The following is a 26,419-nucleotide window of genomic DNA, read 5'->3' on the forward strand; positions in this document are numbered from 1 at the left end:
GCTATCTCTTAAAAAGGGAGTGAGCTGCCCTCTAGAGAACTCCCTTTTATAAAAAGGAGTGTGCTAGAAGACAGCTTACCTACCTTTTTTTAAAGCGCTAGCACTTATAGTGGCTATTCTCCGAATTTACGCATTGTGTGTTTGTGTTTGTCTGAAGCAGGTTTTGTGGCAGGCTGCTTACCTGCCCATCAGGTGGTGGGCAACGCCCACCGTGTCAGGCGGCAGCTCACTTAATCGCGAAAGGCTTCTCGGGAAGGGCAACCTGGGTCGAAACCCAACTTAAAAAAAAAACCCAAGTCTCACCGATGGCAACACTTGCCATAGCACCTGCCTTGTGCCACTGCGCCACTGTTCACCTGCCTAGAAGGTGGCTTAGTTGCCAAGGTGTAGCCGGTGGTAACCAGGCGAGAACCTGGGGATGCTAATTAGGCGGTACTGCCCCAAAGCGCGCTCAGCTAAGCGGAATGAGCAGCAGCGGCTAGGAGGAAACGTGATTCGAATGATGCTTGCACAGTAGCGAAACGGAAGAAGTTGGGGTGGTATTTAGGTGGTAGCCTGGTGCCACCTACTAGGTCGTAGCTCCAACCAACATTGACGTCATGCTAGCGCACATATCCCATTTGGCCTCATTACCCAAATCGACTGACATTTCTTACTTCCATGTTCTTGCTTTCCCCCGCCGCGGTGGCTCATTGGTTAGGGCGCTCGGCTACTGATCCGGAGTTCCCGGGTTCGAACCCGACCGCGGCGGCTGCGTCTTTATGGAGGAAAAACGCTAAGGCGCCCGTGTGCTGTGCGATGTCAGTGCACGTTAAAGATCCCCAGGTGGTCGAAATTATTCCGGAGCCCTCCACTACGGCACACCTCTCTTCCTTTCTTCTTTCACTCCCTCCTTCATCCCTTACGGCGCGGTTCAGGTGTCCAACGCTATATGAGACAGATACTGCGCCATTTCCTTTCCCCCCAAAACCAATTATTATTATTATGTTCTTGATTTCGTGTTTAGAGTGTGGAGGGAAATGTGCCTCAAAAGCCTTACTTGCGGCTTGTTAGTCGTACATATATCGGAATGAGGAGTGGAGGATGAAGATGTGCAAAAGCGAGAACAAATTGTCGACACGCATCCAAAGCGCTGAATGCAGTTGGTGAAGCAATGCATTCCCTCGGACTACTCGTTTAAGCTATCGCGTATTCTATCGGGGCTCTGCCTCCTTCTTCAACGACTACTCCATCCTATTCTTCCAAGCTCACATGGAAAGCATGGCTACCCCCCCCCCCCCTCCATACCTATACGCGGCAGTGTACGCGTTGCACGCTTTACAGTATTTGTCCAAAGTTTAAAGCTCAAGGGGTTTGCGTCTGGGCTTTACTTTGGAATACTTCGAACGCGAGTGGAACTCTGACTCTCACCTTCAAGAGGCTTCCAAAGTTGGGACCTTTAAGAGCTCCACTACACGACTGACAAGCAAACCTCTTGACCTCTAAACTTTTGACAAAGGCTTTACGTGGACATGTGTACGGTGTACGCTTTTAAGACATTGCTATCGAGGTGAGTGAGGCCACCGCTGCCACAACCTGCGACCTTAGGATCAGCATTCGAACGCCAAGGCCACTGAGTCACCGCGGCTGGTCGGAGAAATATAAGGCTGTTGATGTACGCTATATATATAATTGGTTTTGGGGGGAAAGGAAATGGCGCAGTATCTGTCTCATATATCGTTGGACACCTGAACCGCGCCGTAAGGGAAGGGATAAGGAAGGGAGTGAAAGAAGAAAGGAAGAGAGAGGTGACGTAGTGGAGGGCTCCGGAATAATTCCGACCACCTGGGGATCTTTAACGTGCACTGACATCGCACAGCTCACGGGCGCCTTAGCGTTTTTCCTCCATAAAAACGCAGCCGCCGCGGTCGGGTTCGAACCCGGGAACTCCGGATCAGTAGTCGAGCGCCTTAACCACTGAGCCACCGCGGCGGGGCGATGTACGCTAGCGCCATCTCTAGGTTAAGCTTGAATGTCCCAGCAGGTTGGGAAACACAGTTAGTAGTGGCATCGTACCAGGACACGTTGAAAGCGGAGGTCGCTCGGAGCGCCGCCAGCGATGCGGCCAGGTGCACCAGCGTCAGCGTCAGGTTGGGCAGGCGGGCCTGGTCGTAGCTGAGCTTGCACGTGAGCAGAACAGCGACGGCGAGCGACAGGTTGAGCACGGAGACTAGCGTCACCGCCAGCGAGGCCGCGAAGCCACCGCTACCGCCACTGGTCCGGCCGCAGCAGCAAGACGTCAGCAGGGACGCCAGTCGCCACAGGACCCCGTACGACGGCGTGCGCCTCCAGGGCACCGACGACACTGGTGATGACGGCAAGTCGCAGTCCCCGTAGTCACCCTGTCTGGACGGGGACTCGGCCGTTGCTAGTGCCGATGACAGCGCGGTCATGGATGCCGCCGGCCCGAGTAGTGGCTGCGAGGACTCGTCGGCTGATTGACCCATCTCTGCAAAAATACACGATCATATGTACGATGCCATCCGGAAAGCTCCATGGACGTTTTCTGTGTCCCAAACGCTTTGAAAGATGAAGTACACGTGGCCGATTTTAGTGCGTCGTTATAGAAAGTGGCCCATTAGGCCGGCCTCGTAGGATTCCGATGACCTAACCGGGGGGTCTTCGAGGGTAACAGAGTAGGTTCCAAGGGAATCAAGCGCAGCAGGAGCCGGCAGAGTGTCAGGTAGAGATACGTGTTTGGCAAATTTGCGGGGACAAGATTGCCACCGGCCGGCTCAAGGGAGATAAAATTTATCATTGGGATGGGCTTCGAGCGAAGCCCCGCATCCGCAACGCTATTCCTGATCCAGTGTAGGGAATGGAGCATGGTGCCGTTGGAGTGCAAATCACAAATAGCAAGAAAAAAAAAGGAATGCAATTGAAATGGAATGAAATCTTTATACCGGCCCGGAGCTATGAATTTTGTTCGTTTGGGCAGTCTTCCAGTTCGGCAAAGACCGGACGCCGTCTCACCGTATGAGACGTGGCGGCAGCGAATAATAATTGGTTTTTGTGGGGAAAGGAAATGGCGCAGTATCTGTCTCATATATCGTTGGACACCTGAACCGCGCCGTAAGGGAAGGGTAAAGGAGGGAGTGAAAGAAGAAAGGAAGAGAGAGGTGCCGTAGTGGAGGGCTCCGGAATAATTTCGACCACCTGGGGATCTTTAACGTGCACTGACATCGCGCAGCACACGGGCGCCTTAGCGTTTTTCCTCCATATAAACGCAGCCGCCGCGGTCGGGTTCGAACCCGGGAACTCCGGATCAGTAGTCGAGCGCCCTAACCACTGAGCCACCGCGGCGGGAGGACAGCACTCTACCGACCTCACTTTCGCAGTCACCATGCCTTGCCCAACGGCCAGCCCAAAGATCACCTTTAACTACCCGTTCCGGCCGCCCTACGCACCGAATCCCTTGGCGCCGCAGTCGTCGCAGTAGCGTCGTTCGATTCCGCCACCTTCCAGTGCGGCGGCGCCCGTGGCGGTTTCGGCAGCCGACGGAGCTGCCAGCGACGACGGCGACCTCTGGTGAGCGCTGCTGAATCCATGGTTGGCCGGCGTTCGGTGATGCTGCTGCTGCCGCGGTCGCTGTCGCGGCATGCAATGAGTCCCGACCGGTTCGGGCCTCAGCAGCGCACGGAAGAAGGATCGCATAGACTTCGTCTCGGGTGTCCAGGAACGCCGCTGTCGTTTCAGTCGTTTCAGATAGGCTCTTTACCATCGCCTACACTGCGGCGGCTCTGTGTCGTCGTCTTCTGTTTCAAGCCGCGTGGGTTGGCGCGTTCTTTGCAGCGCCGATACGGCTGTCCTCTCGCCTGTACTTGAGATTATCCTGACTTCCTCCTTGTCCTGTGTGCTTTGCCGAAACGTCTAGGTGGACGTCGAGACCACCTGTGGTGTGTCTGAGCTGCGCTGAGACCAACATGCAGGATCCGGCACCTGACAGCAACGGGCCTTTCGCTAAACAGTGAACCCTTTTCTGGTTGGATTCGGGCACCCCATCGGCGGTCCCTTCAGGACTTCAATCGTTCAGAGAACCTTTTTTCGTGAATTGCATTGCATGGATGCTTAGTTAATTAGGTTCACTAATTATCGTCACCAGTTAATATGAACAATGATGTGTAAGAAAGCAGTATGTCATGGCAACAAGCATGTATGCACGTTTGCGAAAGGGGGCTCCAAAGGATCCCCCATACGACCGTAGGGACCCTTGAATGCTATCTCATCGTACTCCCAAGGTGAAGTTAAGTGTCCCTCAAGTTTTTCTTGATTATTTTGACGGCGCTGGAACATATGTTAATTTGGGGAACATTAATTCGTTCTTCATGTGCAACGTTCTTCTTGCGCTTGTGCCAAAATGATTTCGGAACGGCCTCCTCGCACGTCCTTGGCAATCACCACTTTTCAAGACACTGCCGCGCCCTATGAACGTGACTCCACTGTGTAATGGACTAATTTGTGACTCGTCGCAGTATCGTTCATGTTCTGGGACTTTCGTGTTATCCGAAGACCTTGAGTTCGAGCGCAACCGTCCGATTTAAAAGTTCGATTTTCGGGGTCAAGCTTCAAGCCTCTTTCGGGTGGATACCACATTCCACAGCCACACTTGCAAAGATACACTAAAGTCGCTGTAGTTCCCACGAACGTAAGGTGTGTGCCTAGAATGCCCACCTCGATGACGTCACAAACTTGCCGTCTTGGCGATTTGTATTGTTTTTTAAACCCGCGCGTTCATCATTCACCTCTATCCCAGGCCTACGAGTTGCTTGCGAAGTGTTGACCTGCGCGTGCTCATTAATCTTGTATGTTCAGTTTTTCGTTTTTTCATAATCTCACGACGTCTTTGGAGCGATAGATCTGAGGCACGTTAATTGGACCTGCCGGAACGTGAATTGTCTTCAAATTAGGGAGGGTCGTCCCGTGCATATAGAGAGCTGGGAGGGGTGGACACATTATACGCACGTCTCGCCGTGATGACGTAACTGGGGTACGCGCTCGTCTTCGTCGCTCGGCCTGATGGGAACAATGGGTGCCGCGTAGTCTTCGAGTTGCGCGTACTCTCTGCCTCGGTGTGGGTTGATGTCTTTTCCTTTTTTGCTTCTTTCTATCGTTTATCTGCGTTTGTGATACGCCCGGACCGCCCTACTCAGTCGTGCGGGTATCCCACTTACTCGTGAAGGCGTACCCCTATAGGACGCGTGATGAAAACAGATGACGCACTTGTATTACGGAACAGACGGTACGGTACTATATGTCCATACCATAATTATTTCACTCCAGCAGCTACGTGTTTTTCAGGTCAAAATCCGGCTGTGTTCAGTGAATTACTGGAAGTGAGCAGACTATGGTGCCCTCTATGACCTGCGCAGTCAACTATTAGTGGCGCCCTTATACTTTCTATAGAAGACTCTATAGTCGGATAGAGTTCAAGAACAAAGCAGATGCTCCTCAGGCAATGGCTTCGACCGATTTTCACGGCGTCGTAGTTAATCCGGTTAAACCGTATTAATCTCCTTTCATGTGCCCTCTTTAACGAGCTTCTAATTTCCCCGTCCTTGTCGGCTGATTAGCATAACGAGGGCTTCGGTTCTGGCTGTCTTGATGCCGCATGCAGCATAAAATGGTTCTCGCACAGCTGCCTTCCTCACCGTTAGATCACGTTCAACTTGGTGCTTGTGGCATGGCAGGACGTTCCTACGTTCGCCGCTATGATCGAGGGTGGCGCTGGTGAACACTCTGAAGGTTAGGTTACATGCAACGTAAATACGCTGGAAAGCAGAAAACTTGAGAACCGCCGTTGTAGCTGAGTTGGTAGAGAACCGCACGTGACAAGCGAAGGTCGTGGGTTCAGTTCCCGCTGGCGGCTTGTGCCTGTTTTTCTTCTACTTCGTATGTTTGTCGTAACGAGCCCCTTATTTTCCAGTCCCTGTCTGCAGAATAGCCTTCTGCTATGTCACGCTATGAGGTCCCAGGGGAGTAATCACAACGTCATGAGAATCGGTGGACGCCATTGGTTGGAGGGTTTGCGTTAAGAGGAATTTGCCATTCGTTCTTGAGTTGTACTCGACTATAGCACCGAACAAGAGTTCCGAGAAGAAGATACACCGTCGTCTCCGGACAAACACGACCCTTTCTTCAGGGGCTTCTAAGCGGTTAGCACTCAGCAGAGTGCAGAGCTCGCTTCCTATCTGTGGTCACGTGACAAATGCCGTTCATGTAGGCGGAGGATAGATAGGCATTGCAGATAGGAGCAGTTCATCTGTCTGTCGTAAAGCGGCGTGACAATCGTCTGACCACCGAATTTCGGACCAATCACGGCACCTCATTCTGATACGTGGGTCCTATCTGTTTAAAGAGTTCGGCAATGGCTGTCATCGAGGAGCTCTGTACAACTATTGTGTATGCTGCAAGTTGGCTTCCAAACTTGAAGCCAAAGCAGACGGTACAGTGCGGAAGAAGCATACGAAGTAGCCGTATGCGCCATACGACGTGCGTTGAAAGCTAACGGCTTTTGCACTGTCCAACAGAGAGCAGACGACAGCATTTGTTCAGGAGAGCTCGCGCGTTGGCTTCGGCTTTGTCTTTGGCGAGACAGCCGACCGTCTTGCGAGAAACAAAAGCGGTAAAGGAAAGAGACAAGCCATGACCGCCTCTTCTGAACGAGCGTTGTTGCGACGGACACCTGTCCCGGGTTCAGAGAAGAATAATAGAGAAGTCAGAGAGTAAACAAAAACTTGAACGACACTTAAAAAGAGGCTCTCGCTTTTTGTTGCGGCTTTGCAGTTCCGTACTTTCGCGGCACGGCAGACGATCTCCTCTGTCCGGGTTGTTGTGGACGGGAACGGCATCCGCAACGGCTTCCCCGAGCACACGACGGCTTATGAATGAAAAAAAGCCTCGTCCCCAGTGCGCTTTCACGACCGTATTCTTCCTTCACTGGGCTTGTGTCTCTGTGTCAAGCTTGGCGTTGTCTGCCCCGGCGAAGACTCCTTTTTTTTTTCTTACGTTTCGATGAAGTAAAGATACAAACGGACCGGAGGAACTGTTTCGTTCCGCGATGCCTCCTCCTCGGGAGGCGTGGCTTTGTCCTCCAGGAGGGGAGCTAGCTAGCGCCTTTGTGTGTGCCATACGCCCGGTTTCGCGCCATTGACCGTGTGCGCCCTCTATGGTTCTTCATTCTGGCGTGCCTTTTACGACGTCAGTATACGGGAAAAGGAAGCTCGGAGAAGAGGGGCGGGGGGAGTGGCTTATCTTAGTGATCTGTTGACACCGATACGTGGCCAAGCGGTTGCTTGAAGCTCCACATCCACTGCCTTGGGTGCCAATTTTTCCGCGTTTTGGTATTTTCTTTCGAGAAAGACACTGTGCGCATGTCCCTTTGCTGCTATGAAAGCTCAGGTCGCGGTAATACTCGCTCATTTTCTCGTGTGCAGCGTATTAGATGATTAGAAATTGGGTCATTTCGTCTAAACGCGGACCTTGTTCAGGCTTCTAGACTCGGCCGGCTTAGGATTCGCGCTTTTGATTAATGTGGTCTCTTAAGGGTGAACCGGGGGTATATATAGTTTCGCAACGAGTAAGGCGCGTCTTTGCTTACCTGCTCGGTAGAAAACTTCTCTCGAAAGTTTCCGCGTGTGCTTGCTGTGACCTAGAAGTGGACATCCGCCGTCCATGAAGATATGTCCTGCTCTGCGACCAACCAAGAACTGACACTTAACCCGTTCATGCTGTGCCAGCTGAGGCCACCGTATCCCCGTAAACTTCTTAACCTCATCCGCCCACCTAAATTTCTGACGGCCCCTGCTACGCTTGCTTTCTCTTGGAATCCAGTGCGTTATCCTTAACGACTACCGGTTATCTTGCGCTCGCATTACATGCCCTGCCCAAGCCCATTTCTTCCACTTGATTTCGACCAGGATGTCATTAATCTGCGTTTGTTCCCTCACCCACTCTGTCCTCTTCATGTGTCTTAACATTACACCTATCATTTTCGTTTCCTTATCTGGCTACGTTGCCTTCAATCTAAGTTAAACCTTCTTTTTCTTTGCCTCCGTGATAATTGTTAGGACAGCGCTAATTGGGAATTATTTAGGCAGTCCTTTTTCCTGCACTGTACGGGATATATACTGCTGCTGATGATGATGGTGTCCAAAAAGCGGCTACCGAAGTGCGTCGCGACTTTTTTCGGTTGAGAATTCGTGAGCGTCTGTTTACACACCGGACAGCATGAACCGCGTACCAAATCCTCCAGCGACTCGACGCGTACAACGCAGCGCGTACAACAGATGTGGGCTACACGCCGACGTCACGCGCGCGTTCTCGCGCGAAGCGTGTCGCGAAGCGAAACTTCACACGCGACGGATTTCCGAGAACGCGCTTCCGCCAGCGGGGCGGCCGCGACGAATGCTGTCCGGCGCGCGACTTAACACATCCGCTTCCTTTGGAGCGGCGCGATTCGACGACGACGCTGACGCCGGAAGTTAATCGCGGGCTCCTCGCACGCGAGCATGCCTGGCTGACCGTTCGAACACCTGGCAGTAGGAGGGAGCGGACCTGCCGCTTTGCGCGTGGGAACACCGTCTCACGACTTGCTGACTGCAGAGGGGAAGGTACGAGCGCGATGCGGCGGCTCTCGAAGGCGTATGATTGTCATATACAGTCGAACCTCGTTATAACGACACGGTTTTTAACGAAATAATGGATATAACGAAAGAATAATGATCCTCCTTGGAAGCTCGGCCAACACGGGCTATAACGAGCGCGATGCGGCGGCTCTCGAACGCGTGTGATTGTCATATACAGTCGATTCTCGTTATAACGAAACGGTTTATAACGAACTACTGGATATAACGAAGGAATGACGATTACCCTTGGAAGCTCGGTCGACACGGGCTATAACGAGCCCGACGCGACGTGTCTCGAAAGCGTGTGATTGTCAGTCGATTCTCGTTATAACGAACTACTGGATATAACGAAAGAATGACGATTCCCCTTGGAAGCTCAGTCGACACGTGCTATAACGAGCCCGACGCGACGGCTCTCGAAAGCGTGTGATTGTCACATACAGTCGAACCTCGTTATAACGAAACAGTTTATAACGAACTACTGGATATAACGAAGGAATGACAATTATACCCTTGGAAGCTCGGTCGACACGGGCTATAACGAGCCCGACGCGACGTGCCTCGAAAGCGTGTGATTGTCAGTCGATTCTCGTTATAACGAACTACTGGATATAACGAAAGAATGACGATTCCCCATGGAAGCTCAGTCGACACGTGCTATAACGAGCCCGACGCGACGGCTCTCGAAAGCGTGTGATTGTCATATTCAGTCGAACCTCGTTATAACGAAACAGTTTATAACGAGATAATGGATATAACGAAGGAATGACGATTACCCTTGGAAGCTCGGTCGACACGGGCTATAACGAGCCCGACGCGGCGTGTCTCGAAAGCGTGTGATTGTCAGTCGATTCTCGTTATAACGAACTACTGGATATAACGAAAGAATGATGATTCCCCTTGGAAGATCAGTCGACACGTGCTATAACGAGCCCGACGCGACGGCTCTCGAAAGCGTGTGATTGTCACATAGAGTCGAACCTCGTTATAACGAAACAGTTTATAACGAAATAATGGATATAACGAAGGAATGACGGTTCCCCTTGGAAGGTTGGTCGACACGGGCTATAACGAGCGCGAAGCGACGCTTCTCGAGCGAGTGTGACTGTCATATACAATCGAACCGCGTTATAACGGGCCGGCTTATAACAAAATAACTGATATAACGAACGAAATGCGATTCAACACGGGATATAACGAAGCTACGGCTGTAGCGAAGCAATAGCCGGCCGCTTCAGCGTCGTTATAACGAGGTTCAACTTTTACACTGGAACTGCAGCTGTGCGGCATTTTTTTAATGCTGTATGAAGCTGCACACTTGACACGGGCTATAGATTGTGTTTATATTCACGTGTTCACTGTTTTCAACATTATTATCAGCTGCACCACCACCCCACCACCATTAACATCGTCATCGTCGCCTGGGTCCAGACCAGCCCAGGACAAAGACTTTTCTGGGGCCTATATTCTGGAAGTGCCCGTGGAGTAAGCATGTTCGAATGCCCTCGGCATAGACCGGGCGCTTCCTCTTGCAACAGAGAAACAGCAAACGCTGTCGTCTCGGATCGCGTTAATTGTGTTGAAGCTTCCGCCACATTTAAGTCAGGCAGTGTCGCCTGTTTCCAATTTCTAACGCTTTAATACAAATCCGTAAGCATTCATATAGCATAACGTGTGTAACATTCGCTGCTGCACTAGTTTCTGGTGCAATGGCATATGCGATTTCAACCGAGATAACGCAATGGGAAAAATAGGGTCAGCTATCGTCACGCTGTTGTCACTCCCACATTCCGGGCTCAATTAATTCAAGTATCGTTATAGTACGCGATCACGTGACCATCTTGTGCCTCGCACTGACATCGTCGTTATCACGCGGAACGTCTTGAAACGCCGCTTAATATAACATCCTTAAATGACTGCATGATGCAGCGTCCTACGCGCCTGCGCACTAGACATCAGGCGCAGCGGTTATGACGAAGCCGCCAGCGCCGACGTATGCGGGGGCGCTGCATGTGTGCGGGAGGCCGGAGCCACGCAAACGTACGGGACTCGAACATAGGACGAACGGTCTCGAACGCTGCCGCGAACGGGCTGCAAGACAAGATGATCAAGTTCGAGCCGACACATTTCTCACACTGTAAAGCATACCTTGTAGCCATCGCAATACCAGCCGCGGTGGCTCAGTGGTTAGGGCGCTCGGCTACTGATCCGGAGCTCCCGGATTCGAACCCGACCGCGGCGGCTTTTTTTTTTACGGAGGCAAAACGCTAAGGTGCATGTGCGCTGTGCGATGTCAACTAGTGCACGTTAAAGATCCCCAGGTGGTCGAAATTATTCCGGAGCCCTCCACTACGACACCTTCTTCTTCCTTTCCTCTTTCACTCCCTCCTTTATCCCTTCCCTTACGGCGCGGTTCAGGTGTCCAATGATATATGAGACAGATACTGCGCTATTTCCTTTCCCCCAAAACCAATTATTATTATTATTATTAGCCATCGCAAAGCAGGCAAAACACTCAGCCTTGGCAGCAACATTCAAAGCAGGTACGACAAATGCAAAAACACCAGGTGGTCCATCTGGCGCTGACCATCCGCATTTCTGCGGGTGCATGCAACGACCATTTAATTTCTTTTTTCTTGTTACCATGGGCGCAGTAACACTGTCGTGCGTGAATGGGCACAGGCGCCATAGCAGCATTTCAAGGACGGGGGATAAGGGTCCACAACGGCGGAACACCTGCAATCCGGCTTGAAATGGGCGCACCGGAAGTCCCCATCGTCGACTTCGACTTCCGGCCACCCGCGCGGTCAGCGTAGCCGGACGTTTCGGAAGCTTGCGGTTAGTCCTGCGTAGCTCCGTCGTCGTCAAACTCAGCAGGCCGTGATTCCACTGACCGGATACTGTGTACTATATGAGAGAAGAAACAGCTGGTCTTTCGTAGCTGGTCTTTCGCTGCAGGGTTCTGAATCTTGGGATGAATGGACGCACGGGCCTCCACTATGGCACTTCTTTCCACCCGCCGCGGTGGCTCAGTGGCCAGGGCACTCGGCTACTGATCCGGAGTACCCGAGTTCGAACCCGACCGCGGCGGCCGCATTTCGATAGAGGCGAAACGCTCAGGCGCCCGTGTGCTGTACGATGTCAATGCACGTTAATAATAATAATAATAATAATAATAAGAAGAAGAAGAAGAAGAAGAATTGGTTTCGGGGGAAAGGAAATGGCTCAGTATCTCTCATATATCGTTGGACACCTCAACCGCGCCGTAAGGGAAGAAAGGAGGGAGTGAAAGAAGAAAGGAAGAAAGAGGTGCCATAGTGGAGGGCTCCGGAATAATTTCGACCGCCTAGGGATTTTTAACGTGCACTGACATCGCAAACCACACGGGCGCCTTAGCGTTTTGCCTACATAAAAACGCAGCCGCCGTCTAGAACAATGTCAACGCCAACGAACACGGTGAACGCCGACATCTTTCGCTTTGCATATCCTGGATTAGCTGAGCTAATCCACATTAATTTCTATTAAATTGCTTGTACAATGATGCTATTACAGCTTTCGCTTTAAAACAAGGAAAAGCGAGGCAGATGCTCCTTCGCACTGGCGTCCCAAAGCATGTAGTCTACAGACCATCGGTGTGGGAACGCCGACAAGGAGAGGCACAGTTTCATTGAACTCCGGTCTATGAGCTCCATGGTTGCATCCCACCCTAACGAAGCGACCACGGAGCTCACAGACTGGCGTTCATTGAAACGGAGCAACGAGTGTCATTAGCATGTTGTCTTGGAACGCCGACTGCAGGCACAGAGCAACCCATGCAGAGAGATGACAGTGCCAGGATCAAAGGCCTGGTTCGCCGGTCCAGAGGCTTCATCAGTCAACGGTGCAAGGCTTATTGTACGCACACACGCACGACCAAGCAGCATGTTGAATCGCGTCTGCTAAGGCATCGTAGTATGTCGTGACCAAAAGCGTGCGTGTTCGCCTACTGGTCATAGTGTGTGTTATCTAGAGAGGTGTTGAAAGTTTGTTCACAGCCAAAACAGTTGCAGAAAAGACTTTTGGCCCACTGTCACCTTGCAAGTTAAACTGCATGTGCGTTTATTGAATCTCTCACGATTGGCCCTTTACGAGCGCTAACAGCCGGATACAGTGGGCATGCTAACTTCCACTACGGCTACCGTTTAGTAATATAGCATCGTAGCGGAATACTTCCAAGCCTTTCAGTCAAATTAAGTAGCTTAAATATGGTTACGCGGACAATTCTATGAGGGCATCTGTGCTCTGGAAAGCAGAGTTTGCATAAAGGAACTATGATCCTCTAAAACAGCATTATGGACGCCGGTTCCTATTAGGTCTAGCGTACAAGACGGAGCTATAGATGGAGCACTGGTTTACTCGGTAACCAAACAAGTCCTTACTTTAGTAATAGTTGGAATACCAAATACACTAGACGAAAATATTGCCAAATTGATCGGGAGTAGGTGGTGGCTTGTGCCAGGGTAAGAACAGAAGTAAAGAATGCGGAATTAGGACTCTATGAAAAGCGTGACGTTAGGATGCAAGCGAAACTAAGACACCATCAAACGTGGAACACAAAATCCCTGCCCAAGCAATGTCGCAAGCTATTCGACTATAGAATCAGTCCGTCGGCAGGCCCCGCAGGTGTGCGACCAGGTGAAAACAGGTAAATCGCCGAACAACTCTCCTCTGGTCTTCGCACACCGGCAGCGGAGGGTGTCCGTTCAGTCTGGCTTCTCAGTAGACCTTCTCATGCGCTTGGGCTTGAGGTAAGCACCGTGGAAGAAGACCGCGAAGAGCACCAAGTAAGACATATACATGAACATGGCGAGCAGCGCGGTGCGCTCCGAGATGGCGCACGACGCACCGCCACGCTTGTAGGTGAAGAAGCCCAGGCCGGTGACGTAGGCGCCCATCAGCATCTGGACGATCTGGAGCGGGGTGACGCAGACTCCGGTCCAGCGCGGCATGCGGACGCCGAACGAGCGCAGCGCGAAGTAGGAGTACATGAGCGAGTGGACCACGTAGTTCATGACCACGTACCAGCGCGCGGGCGCGATGTGCTGCTGGTAGAAGTACCAGGAGAACACGAGCACCGTGACGTGGTGGTACCAGTGGAGGAAGATGCGCTCCCTCTTGCGCAGGATGATGAACACCGTGTCGCCCAGCTCGGGCACCTTGCTCAGCACGAACATCCAGGTCCAGAAGCCCGAGACGCGGTCGTGCTCGATGTACGAGTTGTTGCACACCGAGTGGGAAAAGCCGAACTCGCGGAGCACGTGGACCAGCTCGGGGATGGTGCGGCAGGCGCCAACAACGCTGAAGGCGGACAGCAGGACGTTCCAGGCCTGCAGCAACCGCGTCAGCTCGAACGCCGGCCGCTGCGCCATGTAGGCCTGGCCGCCGAACACCACCAGCATGTACAGGCCCACCCAGTAGACGGAGGTGTGCCAGTTGCGGTTCATCCACAGCCTGTTCTGGTCCTTGTCGAAGTTGACTTCGAAGTCGAACTCGAAAGAGTAGCTGGACTTGATGTTGAGCGCGTTCAGCGGGACCTCTACGTCGACGGTACCCATGGTGCGGCTGCTGCTGCACGAGACGCTGTCAAGCACGGCACGTCCGTCACAGTGCTACCACACAACGCGGTAGCAAGAAACTCGTTGTGCACGTCCTGTGCAAGAAACAGGCTGGAACGAAGAGGTGGCTCTTGCGATTGGGGTGCAGGCGAGGACGCTATAGTCGCGCTCACATCAGCCGTGGCCGAAAGCGGCCGAATGAACCGACGAATGTTCACTGCGCTGCGTGCTGCCTTCTTCAGAGCCTGGGGCCAAATGCACGTGAAGAAGTCTGCGGTGTCCAGGTGGCGCTGCAGTAGCTTGCCTTTTCTATACTAGGAGCTGCCGGAGAAGATTTTTTTATCAGAAAATGAAAGACGCAGTAAATGTCTCACTTCTTGGTGGACACCTCAACCGCACCATGAGGGAGGGGTGTGAGGTGCAGTGAATAGAGTGGAGAAGGGGTGGTCCACTGCCGCCACTGCGTACTTGTCATGGTCCGGGTATGCTGCGGCGTCAACATAAACCACGTTCGGGGAATTGGCTAGGCGTCGGCGTAGGCAGGATATTCGCGCTCGTCGTCTGCCTGTGTGAACGTTTTTAAGCATATGTTTCGGTATCGGGGCCACGCTGATGTGTTTCCTGGTCAACCAAGCTGGACGAGCTATGCTATGCCAAGCAGGCACAGTTGCGGACGTCCGCGCACTCTATAGGTGCTCAATCCTCTCTTGAAAGAAGGAAAAAAAATTCGCCGCAGTGGAGGGCTGATTTCGACCACCTTGGTTCTTTAAATGCCCAAACATTATATATTGATCATCAGCAACGAAACCCGGCGGCGTTGACCAAGTGGTACCGACACATGACGACTTCACCGTGGTCTCGCATGCCATCGGCAGTAAACCATAAGATCGCAATGGGTGCTCATAAGCAATGAAGCAAAGACATTAGACGAGCCAGTGGTAGTTATAGTGATAGTGATATAATAGTATACAGCTTAAAAAAAAGAACAGATGTTAACACTCAGCCATGGTTCGCGGCGTACTGTATTACTCCGCTAGCCAATCACAAAAGTAAAAGAAATCAGCTTTTTAATCTTAAGCTTTATTAAACAAGCCACGTATCAAAATTCTAGAGCTTATAACGTTATTCTTGTGATTAGCTTCTCGTTTAAGTGACAAGACAAGTATTAACAACGGACTACTTTTTGTTGTGGAGGAATTCTGTGCTGCGGTCCCGAATGTGGGCGGTGCTTCTCTGCAGAAGTGCAGGCCGTTCGAGCTGTACAGTGTAGGCTGTACGAGCACTACTACTACTACTACTACTACTACTACTACTACTACTACTACTACTACTACTACTACTACTACTACTACTATCACTGCAGACTTGAGTTGTATCCAACTATAGTCAGTGATAGTGGTAATTTCGGAATGATAAATGACGTTAATAAATAATGGTTTGGGTTAGTAATGACAATGGCAATGATAAAGGCCTTTAGGTTCAAGGTTCTAGGTTGATGGCCTTTAGGTCAACGGCCTTCAGAGTGAAAACCTTCAAGGTAAATGTCCTCAGGGTACAGGCTGTACTGTAGGAAAACAGAGCAAAAGCACAGGACTAAGAAAGACAGACAGACTCGAGCGCTCAGTACAGGCCTTTAGGTGAAATGCCTTTACAAAACAGGCTGTACAGAGTACCTGGACTGGGTAATATTCTCTCTGGGTAATACAATGCGTAAAAGTAATTAACCTTGTAACGGTGGCTCAGTGGTTATGGTGGTCGCCAGCTGACCCGTATCAGCAGCCGATTGCGATCCAGGCGAAATGTGCGATGTCAGTGCACGTTAAAGATCCCCAGGTGGTCGAAATTATACCAGAGCCCTCCACTACGGCACCTCTCTTCCTTTCTTCTTTCACTCCCTGCTCCGGAATAATTTCGACCACCTGGGGATCTTTAACGTGCGATGTCAGTGCACGTTAAGGATCCCCAGGTGGTCGAAATTATTCCGGAGCCCTCCACTACGGCACCTCAGCCTTCCTCTCTTCTTTCACTCCCTCCTTTATCCCTTCCCTTACGGCGCGGTTCAGGTGTCCAACGATATATGAGACAGATACTGCGCCATTTCCTTTCCCCAAAAACCAATTATATAATTATATTATATATATTCATCCCTTTCCTTACGGCGCGGTTCAGGTGTCCAGTGATATATGAGACAGATACTGCGCCATTTCCTTTCCCCCAAAACCAATTATTATTATTATTAAATGTTCGAGGCCCGTCTACACTGTGATGTCAGTGCATGTTAAAGAACTCCAGGTGCTCGAAATTATCTGGAGAACACTACGGCGTTTTTCATAGCTGAGTGCCTTCGGAACGTTAAACCCCATAAAACAAGCAAATTAGCTCTGTAATTTCCACACGGGGTCGTTTTGTGGAGTAAATTTCTTCAACATTTTCCGCAAGAAAAAGGGGGTCTATTGCCGTTTTCCAATAGAAACTTTCTTACTTGGAGGAGCTCATTAAATGCGTCCCTCATGTCAGAACCAGAAATAAAGGATCTAGGTTTACGCGCGTTGAATCATTGACATGTAGCTGCAAACAAATACTCCGTTCACAAAATGGCTGAAACGACCGAACGCAAACGTGTTTTTTTTTTTATTGAGCAAGCGAGGAGCGGGCATCGGCGTGTGGGAAATGTTTGTGACGTCACCAATGGAGTGTAGTGCGTGTGCGTGTGTGTTTGTGTGTATGCTTGTAGAAATCTGCTGAACAGAGGGGGAGGAAAGCGGCGTACTTTAAAATTGACTTGCTCGCAAACGAAACGTCACAGGGGAGTTATTTTTTCTTTAGCGAACAAGGGGGGGGGGGGGGGATGCAGATTTAGACGATCATGGGAGCAAGAGTTGCACTATGTGAAGCTCGAAAAACTCCCGCTGTGGCCGTTTAATAGCTTTTCGCGTAATAACAACAAATGGAAGATTTTAACGTAGTTAAACCGAGTAGATGTGCGAAAGCATGAACCCAACCGCGGCGGCTGCGTTTTTATGGAGGCAAAACGCTAAGGCGCCCGTGTGCTGTGCGATGTCAGTGCACGCTAAAGATCCCCAGGTGGTCGAAATTATTCCCGAGCCCTCCACTACGGCGCCTCTTCTTCTTCCTTTCTTCTTTCACTCCTTCCTTTTATCCCTTCCCTTACGGCGCGGTTCAGGTGTCCAACGATATATGAGACAGATACTGCGCCATTTCCTTTCCCTAAAAACCAATTATTATTATTATTATTATTATTATTATTATTATTATTAGTATTATTATTATTATTATTATTATTATTATTATTATTATTATCTTTAACGTACACTGACATCGCACAGCACACGGGCGCCTTAGCGTTTTTCCTCCATAAAAACGCAGACCGAGACAAGATGCATGTTCGGTGTTGGTGAGCGTATGAGTGCTTTTGCAGTAACTTTGTCCACCGCAGGCATAAATTACGCTGTGAACGCGAGCACAGCAAAACGGAGTCACGTGCTTTCGACCTTACCTTTATTTACTCGAATTTTTTTATACGTACCTGGTAGGAAGAAGCGCCATTATCTTGCGCGTACACGCCCGCGTTTATCAATCCTGCACGCTATATACAGATTCGGCCGGCATTCCTTCGAGTGCGTCGAACCCTCGCTGCGTGGGAAAATTCTGTTTTTCCCTTTTCCGCGTTCGATCCAGAGCTCCGTCGCTACCGTGAACGCGTAAAAGACGCGTGACCTCGGCAGCAAGACCGACTGGGTGCGATGCGTGCCCGACTTACATGCAGGGCCACGGCAATTATTCCATTCTATTCCTTTCTTTATATTATTTGCTATTCCTTCTGTTTCTTTCTGCGCGTGTGCTCTCATTTCAAGCTTTTTTGTCCGCCTCCATGCTTCGGCCCCATTGGGAAGTTTCCAGTTCTACTCCACTTTCATTCTATTTCTATCCGAGTTCCAATTCCATTCTAATTCTATCCGAGTTCTATTTACCCGCCGCGGTGGCTTCAGTGGTCAGGGCGCTCGGCTACTGATCCGGAGTTCCCGGGTTCCAACCCCACCGCGGCGGCCGCGTTTCGATGGGGGGTGAAACGCTAAGGCGCCCGTGTGTTGTGCGATGTCAGTGCACGTTAAAGATACCCAGGTGGTCGAAATTGTTCCGGAGCCCTCCACTACGGCACCTCTTTCTTCCTTTCTTATTTCACTCCCTCCTTTATCCCTTCCCCTACGGCGCGGTTCAGGTGTTCAACGATATATGAGACAGATACTGCGCCATTTCCTTTCCCAGAAAACCATTTTTTCCGAGTACTATTTCCACTCTCTTCATTTCGATTGTGATTATATTCATTTGTACCTGGTGCAGTTGTAAGTACTTTAGTCCTATACAACTTAACAACGAAGCTGCTTTTCCCCGTCAAAGGACCCTTTTCCAGCCAATGGCGTCGGCCGATTCTCATGACCCTGCTAGTGGGACAAAGCAGAGAGTGGTAGATGAAAGGGGGATAATCCTTTCCCTCTGTGGTCGTGGGCAGACCCCTCTCTCCAGTGTGGCACCGCTCCCTGCTTTGTCACGCTAGCAGGATCATTAAGAATCGGCCGACGATATTGGCTGGAAGAGGGTCTTTTGATGGGGAAAAGCCGCTGCATTCTTGAGTTGTGGGACCAAGCAGGGTGGGTATCCGACTATTGTACTATTACTGGTTATCATTTCGTATTTTCCCGCCTTTGATGACGTCACACCATTTCTACCAATCGCGAGTTTTGTGAGGCTTCCACGGCAACGCCGGGGCTTCGTGATAGCGACGGAGGAAGAGGAGGAGGAGGAGCCCTCCCAGCACGCAAAACACTGTTTTGCTGGGTTCGAGAGGAAGGTCAGCCCGTCCGTCGGTCGGTCGTTTCCGGACGTGTGCGCATAAAAATGATGCGGCAGTTCGGATGCACAGTTTGGGTGGCACACGCAGCCGGGAATTCCCGGGGTGCAGTGGCGGAAGTCCCGAATAGCGGAGCGGTCTCTCTGCTATACAGGAACGCATTTTTTTCTTTCTATTTCCTACGTTTTCCAACTACAGCGGGCACGCGATTTGGATGTCGACTGTGGGAAGCGCGGTGATGATGGCCACTTAGCGCCCCTTACAAAAATCCCCGCCGCCGTCTCCGCCTCTTATTCAAAGCCCTTCCTTCTTCACCCTTCGAGAGCCTCCGGTCGGGCTTCTTTCTTTCTTCGTTTGTTCCTTCTTCATTTCTTTCTTTTGTTTTTCTCTTTGCTTCGTTCTTTCTTTCCACAGCGCACGTTCAGAGAGAGAAGAGTGCACGGGTAACGGAGATACGTGACCTTTCGTCTTCTGCATCGCTGCCGAAAGGAAGGACGGAATTCCAGGCATATAGTATATGCCTCGCAGTACTACGCGTAAGGCTGGGTGGCGGAACCAATGCCAGAATGTGTGGTCGCGACCGAAATAATGCCTATACATCTCTTCCTTGCCGAAGCTTTAAATCTAGTCTTCTGGCCGGACGTTTCCTCCGCAGTTTGTCGCTGACTTGGCGCTTTGCATTGTGCGCCTCATTCTTTGTCCGTCGGGCGCACAATTGGTCCGATTTTATCTCCTTCGTTCAAAGGGAGATAACCGCAGGAGAGGAAGGGAGGGGGGGGGGAGGGGAGTGTTTATCCGCTCCGGTGAGTCGAAAAAACGGTGATTTCAGCTTAGAGCTGTAGATTTAAATGAAGGAGACGGATAAAGTGCACGCATATATCCCTTTCAAAGGCATCTTCCCGAAGGCGTATACCCTGAAAGTCTTCCGTCAGTTTAGTTCCGTCGGTGTCTGCTGAGAATAGCAGCTCAAAGGGGAGGGTGAAAGAGGGATAGGGGCTGCCTTTCAGCTCGGTCCAACAGCGTCAATATAGGGGCTCGATTGTTTCATTCTTTCAGGTGTGGAACTTTTCGCACTTTTTTTTTTCGAGACAGTTCGCTTCCTTTTAAGGGCTCGCGAGCTGTCCTTTGGAATTTCCTGCTGAATAATGCATTCCAGTTTGATGTAGGGGCGCTTAATTGCTATAAATATTTATTTATGCATAGTATAATAGTGCAGCTCCGCTTAGGGGCTGTGGAGAAAGATCAGGTTTCATGATATGGGAAAAAAAATGAAATCAACGAAGTCGTTACAATACAAAAATTCGCGTACCAATCACAACGGTCAACAATAAAAGATATAAATGAGAAGAATGCAAAAAGAAAACTTCCACTGCTACCCAATAAGTACGAGTTTGGGCCGTTGATTTTTGATCCTTTTAGGGCGTAGTTGTATTTTCTATATAGACAAGTAAGAATCGACCGTGGCGTTTTCTCGAGCTATACCATCGATGCGCAGCTCGAATGCTGAACCAGACCTCAGGTCATATTGGTCGCTGATCTACTAGTCTAGATTAACTCAAAAAGGACTAGCCAGGTGGTGGTCACAGTTGCAATGACCGTACGGAGACTATTTTTCTCCGGCTACGAGTATTTCACAGAGATCTGCTCGGTTTTTCCTCGGGCGCATGACTGCACTCAGGGGGACACTAACTACAGTTATCGCCAAATCAGAAAGCAACCTAAGGGGGGGGGGGGGGGGGCGTTGCGTCTTGGACTCAGTTACCAATAGTAAAGAAGCAACTGCTCTTTCAGGGATTCACGATAACAGGTTGCAGTAGCAGTACAGCCGAACCACGTTATAACGAAATGGTTTATAACGAAATAACGGATATAACGAAGTAGTGACGATTCCCCCTGTAACTCCGTCAACACGGGTTGTAAGCCTATAAAGAAGTATTCACCGGGCCCCTTCAACTTTCTTATAACGAGGTTCAACTGTAGTAGTAGTCGTACTGGAAGTGGTAATAGTATAAGTGCAATAGTGATGAAATGATAGTGGAAGCAGCGGTGATAGTGAGGACTGCAATTGTTTTGTACTAACAATGTATAATATAACTACGCAACAAAAGTTGAACAGACAAGAGTAGGCAAATGAGGGGCTCGTTTTGACGTACATGGGGAATACATTAAGTTGCATATTAGTAACAAAGGTGATAGCAGGGTTTGAAATGTTGACGCAGAAGTCGTAAGAGTAGCGTCAATAATAACACTAGTAGTAGTGCCCGCAACAGTCGTAGCCTATCCGTAAGGTGCCATAGGTATCAGTAGCACTCGGGAAATCAGGAGATATCCCTCTAACATCGCCCCGCGACCATCCTGTCAGCCGACACGGTCGCGTCTCTCCTTTATTCAGAGACAGACGCACCCCGTTCTGTCTTTCCCAGCGGCATACCCGCCGCATCATCGCCTTCTTTCGTCGGCCCATAGGCGCCAGCGCGCCAGCAGCGCACGCCGACACTACAGCGCAGCTCAGTGCAGCGTTTCCGCGTCGCGCTCTTTTCTTGCCGCTAGGTCGGCCGCCGCCGGCCCGCGCAGATGACCCGGAACGAACCATACGCGAGCCTCTGTCCGTGCACTGCCTGCGTCTGCGCGGCGGCCAACTCTTCTTCCTTGCATGGCCAGCCAGGCCTGCGAGGGAGCAGCCTCTATTGAAAACCTCCTCTCCCCTTCTCCTAGCTGTGTTGTATAGCCTCTAAGAAGGAAGGAGGGTAGAGGAGCGCCCCTCCCCCTTGTGTCTTTCATGAAACCCCCCCTCCGTGAGGCCTTCTGTAGCGGCTCCTTCTAATGGCCGAAGAAGACTCGCGGCGGCTCTTCGGCGGCGGTCACTTCCTACACGACTCCGGTGTGCGCCCACAATGGCACGAGCCTTGGCCGCTTGCGCGGGGTTCATATATAAATATAACGCTCCGTGCCGCGCGGGGCGTTTGTCCTGCAAGTCTCTTTTTCTCCCTTTTTCGGCAACAACGGTTATCCTTTGAAGAAAAAGGAAGACTGAAAAGGGCGCAATTTTGTCTCTTCGCTTGCTGCCTTTTTTGCTCGGCAGGGTCGGGACCGAGAAGTGGCCTGGTGGAAGCGGTAGTAGACCTTGGTCTGCTTACTATGACTGAGCGCGTGGCGAGATAGTTCATTTCTACGGTTTCTCAAGCTTATGATGGTGCGGTTGGTGTGGTCACAAGTTGTGGTTATTCTCTGACCTGATCGACTGACCAAAGTAGCTGCGTTTCTTTAGGCGGCCCCCTGAAGGTGTTCGGGAAAGATTCCGCCCATGTTTTATATGGATCACTTGGCTGAGGTTGAAATAGTTGTTAGCTAATGGCGGGACCGGTCCTGGAGTAACTGCTGCGTTTTAGCGGAATGTTCGATGCCGTTCGTGGGCCGTGGGAGCGCCCGTAGTTCGTTTGATGTCACACCGCGAGAGTGCGGCTGCACTGAGTAACTGGTGCAAGTCTCGCACTTCGTTGCTGCCTTTCGTCGTGTCGTCGTCATTCAGGAAAATTACGAGAGGAAAAGAAACACACACACACACACACACACACACACACACACACACACACACACACACACACACACACACACACACACATATATATATATATATATATATATATATATATATATATATATATATATATATATATATATATATATATATATATATACATACATACATACATACATACATACATACATACATACATACATACATACATACATACATACATACCGCCACGGTGGCTGAGTGGCTATGACGCTCGGCTGCTGGCCCGAAAGACGCGGGTTCGATCCCGGCCGCGACGGTCGAATTTCGATGGAGGCGAAATTCTAGAGGCCCGTGTACTGTGCGGTGTCAGTGCACGTTAAAGAACCCCAGGTGGTCGAAATTTCCGGAGCCCTCCACTACGGCGTCCCTCATAGTTTGAGTCGCTTTGGGACGTTGAACTCCCATAAACTATACATACATACATACATACATACATACATACATACATACATACATACATACATACATACATACATACATACATACATACATACATACATACATACATACATGCCGCCACGGTGGCTGAGTGGTTATGGCGCTCGGCTGCTGGCCCGAAAGACGCGGGTTCGATCCCGGCCGCGATGGTCGAATTTCGATGGAGGCGAAATTCTAGAGGCCCGTGTACTGTGCGGTGTCAGTGCACGTTAAAGAACCCCAGGTGGTCGAAATTTCCGGAGCCCTTCACTACGGCGTCTCTCTATAGCCTGAGTCGCTTTGGGACGTTAAAGCCCCATAAACCAAATAAACCAAAACATACATACATACATACATACATACATACATACATACATACATACATACATACATACATACATACATACATACATACATACATACATACATACATACATACATACATACATACATACATACATACATAAGCGGTAAGTGGCACATACATGTCCCAGAATACATTGATGTGGTAATGTCGTCGCAGCAAATAATAATAAAAAAACAATTGGCTGCATCATTCGAGAATGCTGAAACGGAGCTGGTCTTCGAGTTCGAGCGCGCTTTTTTTATTACCGCCGACGCTTATCTGACTGTGTGCGGTGGGTTACGCGCCAACCAGGTTCCATTCCCGCCGCGGTCTCGCTCCGTTCGAGCGTCATTTGCACCTCGCGCAATAAAACGGCGTTTGTGTGCGCGAGCGGTCACGTGACCACTCTCGCCGCGTCCGCTTGCGCATTTAACGCGGCCGTGCTCTATGGTGAGTGTGTGTGTACCGGTTTCGCTCGTCCTTGCATGGATGAAACATGCCAGGCGTGTCCTCTCCCACCGCGGCCATCCGCGGACGCTCGGGGGTTGTACCGTGATTATACGGATGTAGGGCCTAGTGCACTTCCGGAAACGCCCCGCCCTCGACATTGCATGTACCCTCTGCCTGCTCAATGGCCGGATTTCCTGTATCGTGGCTTCAAACCAGGGCATATACTCGCACTTATCAAGGTCACATGAAACGTAAACCGAGTGTATGGTGTTGGTCCAATCTTTAGGGGAATCAACCAAGGTGGAGCTGCATTTGCAATAAGGGTGTAGTTACTAATTAGCATTAATTAAGATGTGAACCCGCGTACAGCCACACTGAGGCCAGCAAGGGCTTTAAGTGACAGTAGAACGAGCCCGATTTTTTTTTTTTTTTACTGTAACGCAGTAGGAAAGAATGAATCAAGCGCGCCAGAAATACGTCAAAATGTTTTGTCGATTCGTCGTAACGACTGACTTTTCTGGAGTATTTTTCTCGAGTATTTCTTGAGCCCCTCTCTAAACAAATATTCGACCGCAAATTTCCCCTCAGCCAAAGACACGTAAAGCACTTGGCCGCAATTGGTCGGTCTTACGACGGAGAGAATCCGGTACACAATACAAAGGCACAGCAAAAATGCGGCTAGGCCTATCCAGCAGCCGAGTGCGACCGCCGAAATGGTCCCCTCCCACTCCGTTTTTGTCCGGTGCTGATCCCTTTCTCCGGGACCCCCTCCTCTCCCGTGGCTCCCGATTGTCTTCTCGCGAGGTCTCGTTTGCGTGCAGAGCGTCCGCATAGCTCCCGCTTTGTCCTTGGACTAGAACGCGTCCCGCCGGCGCTCCGCTGCAGGCTCCGTCGTAGCGCCAGAACCGTGCAGCACTGGTGACGGTACGCAGCTGGCGTTAGGCTGCAGTGCTGAGCCCAGTTCGCAAAGCTCACTAAAGGAACGAGTAGTTTGAGCAACACCTTTGCTGCATACTTTGTTATTAATGCGTGAGCGTCACTTGGCTCATGCGTGGCGTCCACGGAAAGTGTGTACAGAAAGTGTGTACACGTGGCCCAGTGGTCTGAGCATCTGCAGCGCATGCGGGAGGTGCGTGGTTCGATCCCCAGTGCCGCCGGCCACCCACCGGTGAGGCAATGGGTACAAGCTTTCCCCTGGTCTGGTGCTCGGCTTATTTGGGGTGAAATGCTTGGAAAATGGGTCTCTGATCCCACCTTGAGTAATCGAAAATACCTTGTGCCACGGCGCTCTTTGGCCACAGATGCCCTTGGGCCATAAAAATCCATCATCATCAGAAAGTGTGAACAGAAAGTGTCGACACTTACCCGAGCTTATTCGAGTTACTTGGGAACTCGGTTATTTGGTAGTAACTCGGGTAAGTTAGGAGGATCGCCACGCAAGCTGCAGCCAATAGGAGGAAGCTCAGGGGACTTAGGAGGAGCGTTGCGCCAGCTGCGCGAGAAGTTGCTCGGGTAAATGACTAAGAAAACAAAACAAAATGACTAAAGAATGACTAATTCTGACTAAAGAAAGAAAGAAATGACTAAAGAAAAGAAAACAAAATGACTAAGACCGCTGCGCCACTGCGCTGGTAGTCGTATGAAGGAGGACTTGCCGCCGTCTATGAACGTTCAGTACAAAATGACTAATTCTTCATACATGGTCATTAACCCACGAAGCTCCCAACGCTGTGTCGTTTGGTGAGCAATGCTAAAGTAAATTACACAAACCACAATTGCACAAAAGGAAAGAGCAGTAGTGTACAATGATGTGTGTGTGGGGGGGGGGGGGGGTAAGGGTGTGTGTGAAAGAAGACGAAAGCCACAGAAACCTAGGATCAAAAATGTTTTTATAATTCATCCTTTTTTTAAATTTGTACTATTGGTCAATGGAGATTATTTGTGAATTTTATCGCTTAAAGATAATTGATTAGAAAAGCAGAAGAAAAAAAAACAACCGCACGCCGCCGGTGGGAACCGAACCCACGACCTCCGAATAACGCGTCCGGTGCCCTTCCAACTAAGCTACGACTGTCAGATCTCTTGCTTTTGGTGGGTATTTTAAGTTTACGTGTGACCTAACCTTGGCAGATTCACCAGCGCCACCGTCGTCCGTAAGCGGCGGACGTAGTACGTCCTGTATTACCGCGAGTGCCACGTAGGAACGTGGTCGAACTGTGAGGGCGGAAGCTATGTGAGAACACTCTTATACTTCCTATGGCATCAAGGCTGCCAGAACCGAGGCCCTCGTTAAGCAGTTAAGCAGACGTATGTGTATGTATATATACACATACATACACAGGAGAAGTACATATTTGCATTTCTGTCCTTCAATAAATTCAGTTGTTAGTCAGCGCTTGCCTCGTCAATATTCCGCCCTTGTTGCTCTGTTCCCCTACAATGGATGCATACCAACTCAACCAAATTTAAGCTTTATTCGCGAAGAGGCTCCTGAAACGT

The 26,419-nt window shown here is 50.4% G+C and overlaps 2 protein-coding genes and 1 pseudogene across 3 annotated transcripts in view; 1 reads left to right on the top strand and 2 right to left on the bottom strand.

Moving 5' to 3' along the window:
- Positions 1-26,419, top strand: part of Sans (SAM_USH1G_HARP domain-containing protein Sans) — a 111,196-nt gene that overhangs the window by 37,177 nt on the left and 47,600 nt on the right. The gene's annotated exons all lie outside the window — the stretch shown is intronic.
- LOC144100117 (solute carrier family 35 member E3-like) overlaps positions 1-26,419 on the bottom strand; it is a 35,612-nt gene that overhangs the window by 4,538 nt on the left and 4,655 nt on the right. Inside the window, exons 1-2 of one of the 2 annotated variants that reach the window (XM_077633150.1) lie at positions 3,447-3,808; positions 2,056-2,488 (exon numbers count right to left, since the gene is read on the bottom strand). In XM_077633150.1, coding sequence (XP_077489276.1) covers positions 2,056-2,488; positions 3,447-3,693 — 680 coding nt within the window. In that variant the 5' untranslated portion in view covers positions 3,694-3,808. Of the gene's footprint in view, positions 1-2,055; positions 2,489-3,446; positions 3,809-26,419 lie in introns of those variants that run through there. The other variant, XM_077633151.1, reaches the window with a different exon arrangement.
- LOC144100116 (very long chain fatty acid elongase 6 pseudogene) lies at positions 13,305-14,438 on the bottom strand (annotated as a pseudogene).

Source organism: Amblyomma americanum, chromosome 8 (assembly GCF_052857255.1).
Source record: "Amblyomma americanum isolate KBUSLIRL-KWMA chromosome 8, ASM5285725v1, whole genome shotgun sequence".
In the NCBI taxonomy this organism is placed as follows: domain Eukaryota; kingdom Metazoa; phylum Arthropoda; class Arachnida; order Ixodida; family Ixodidae; genus Amblyomma; species Amblyomma americanum.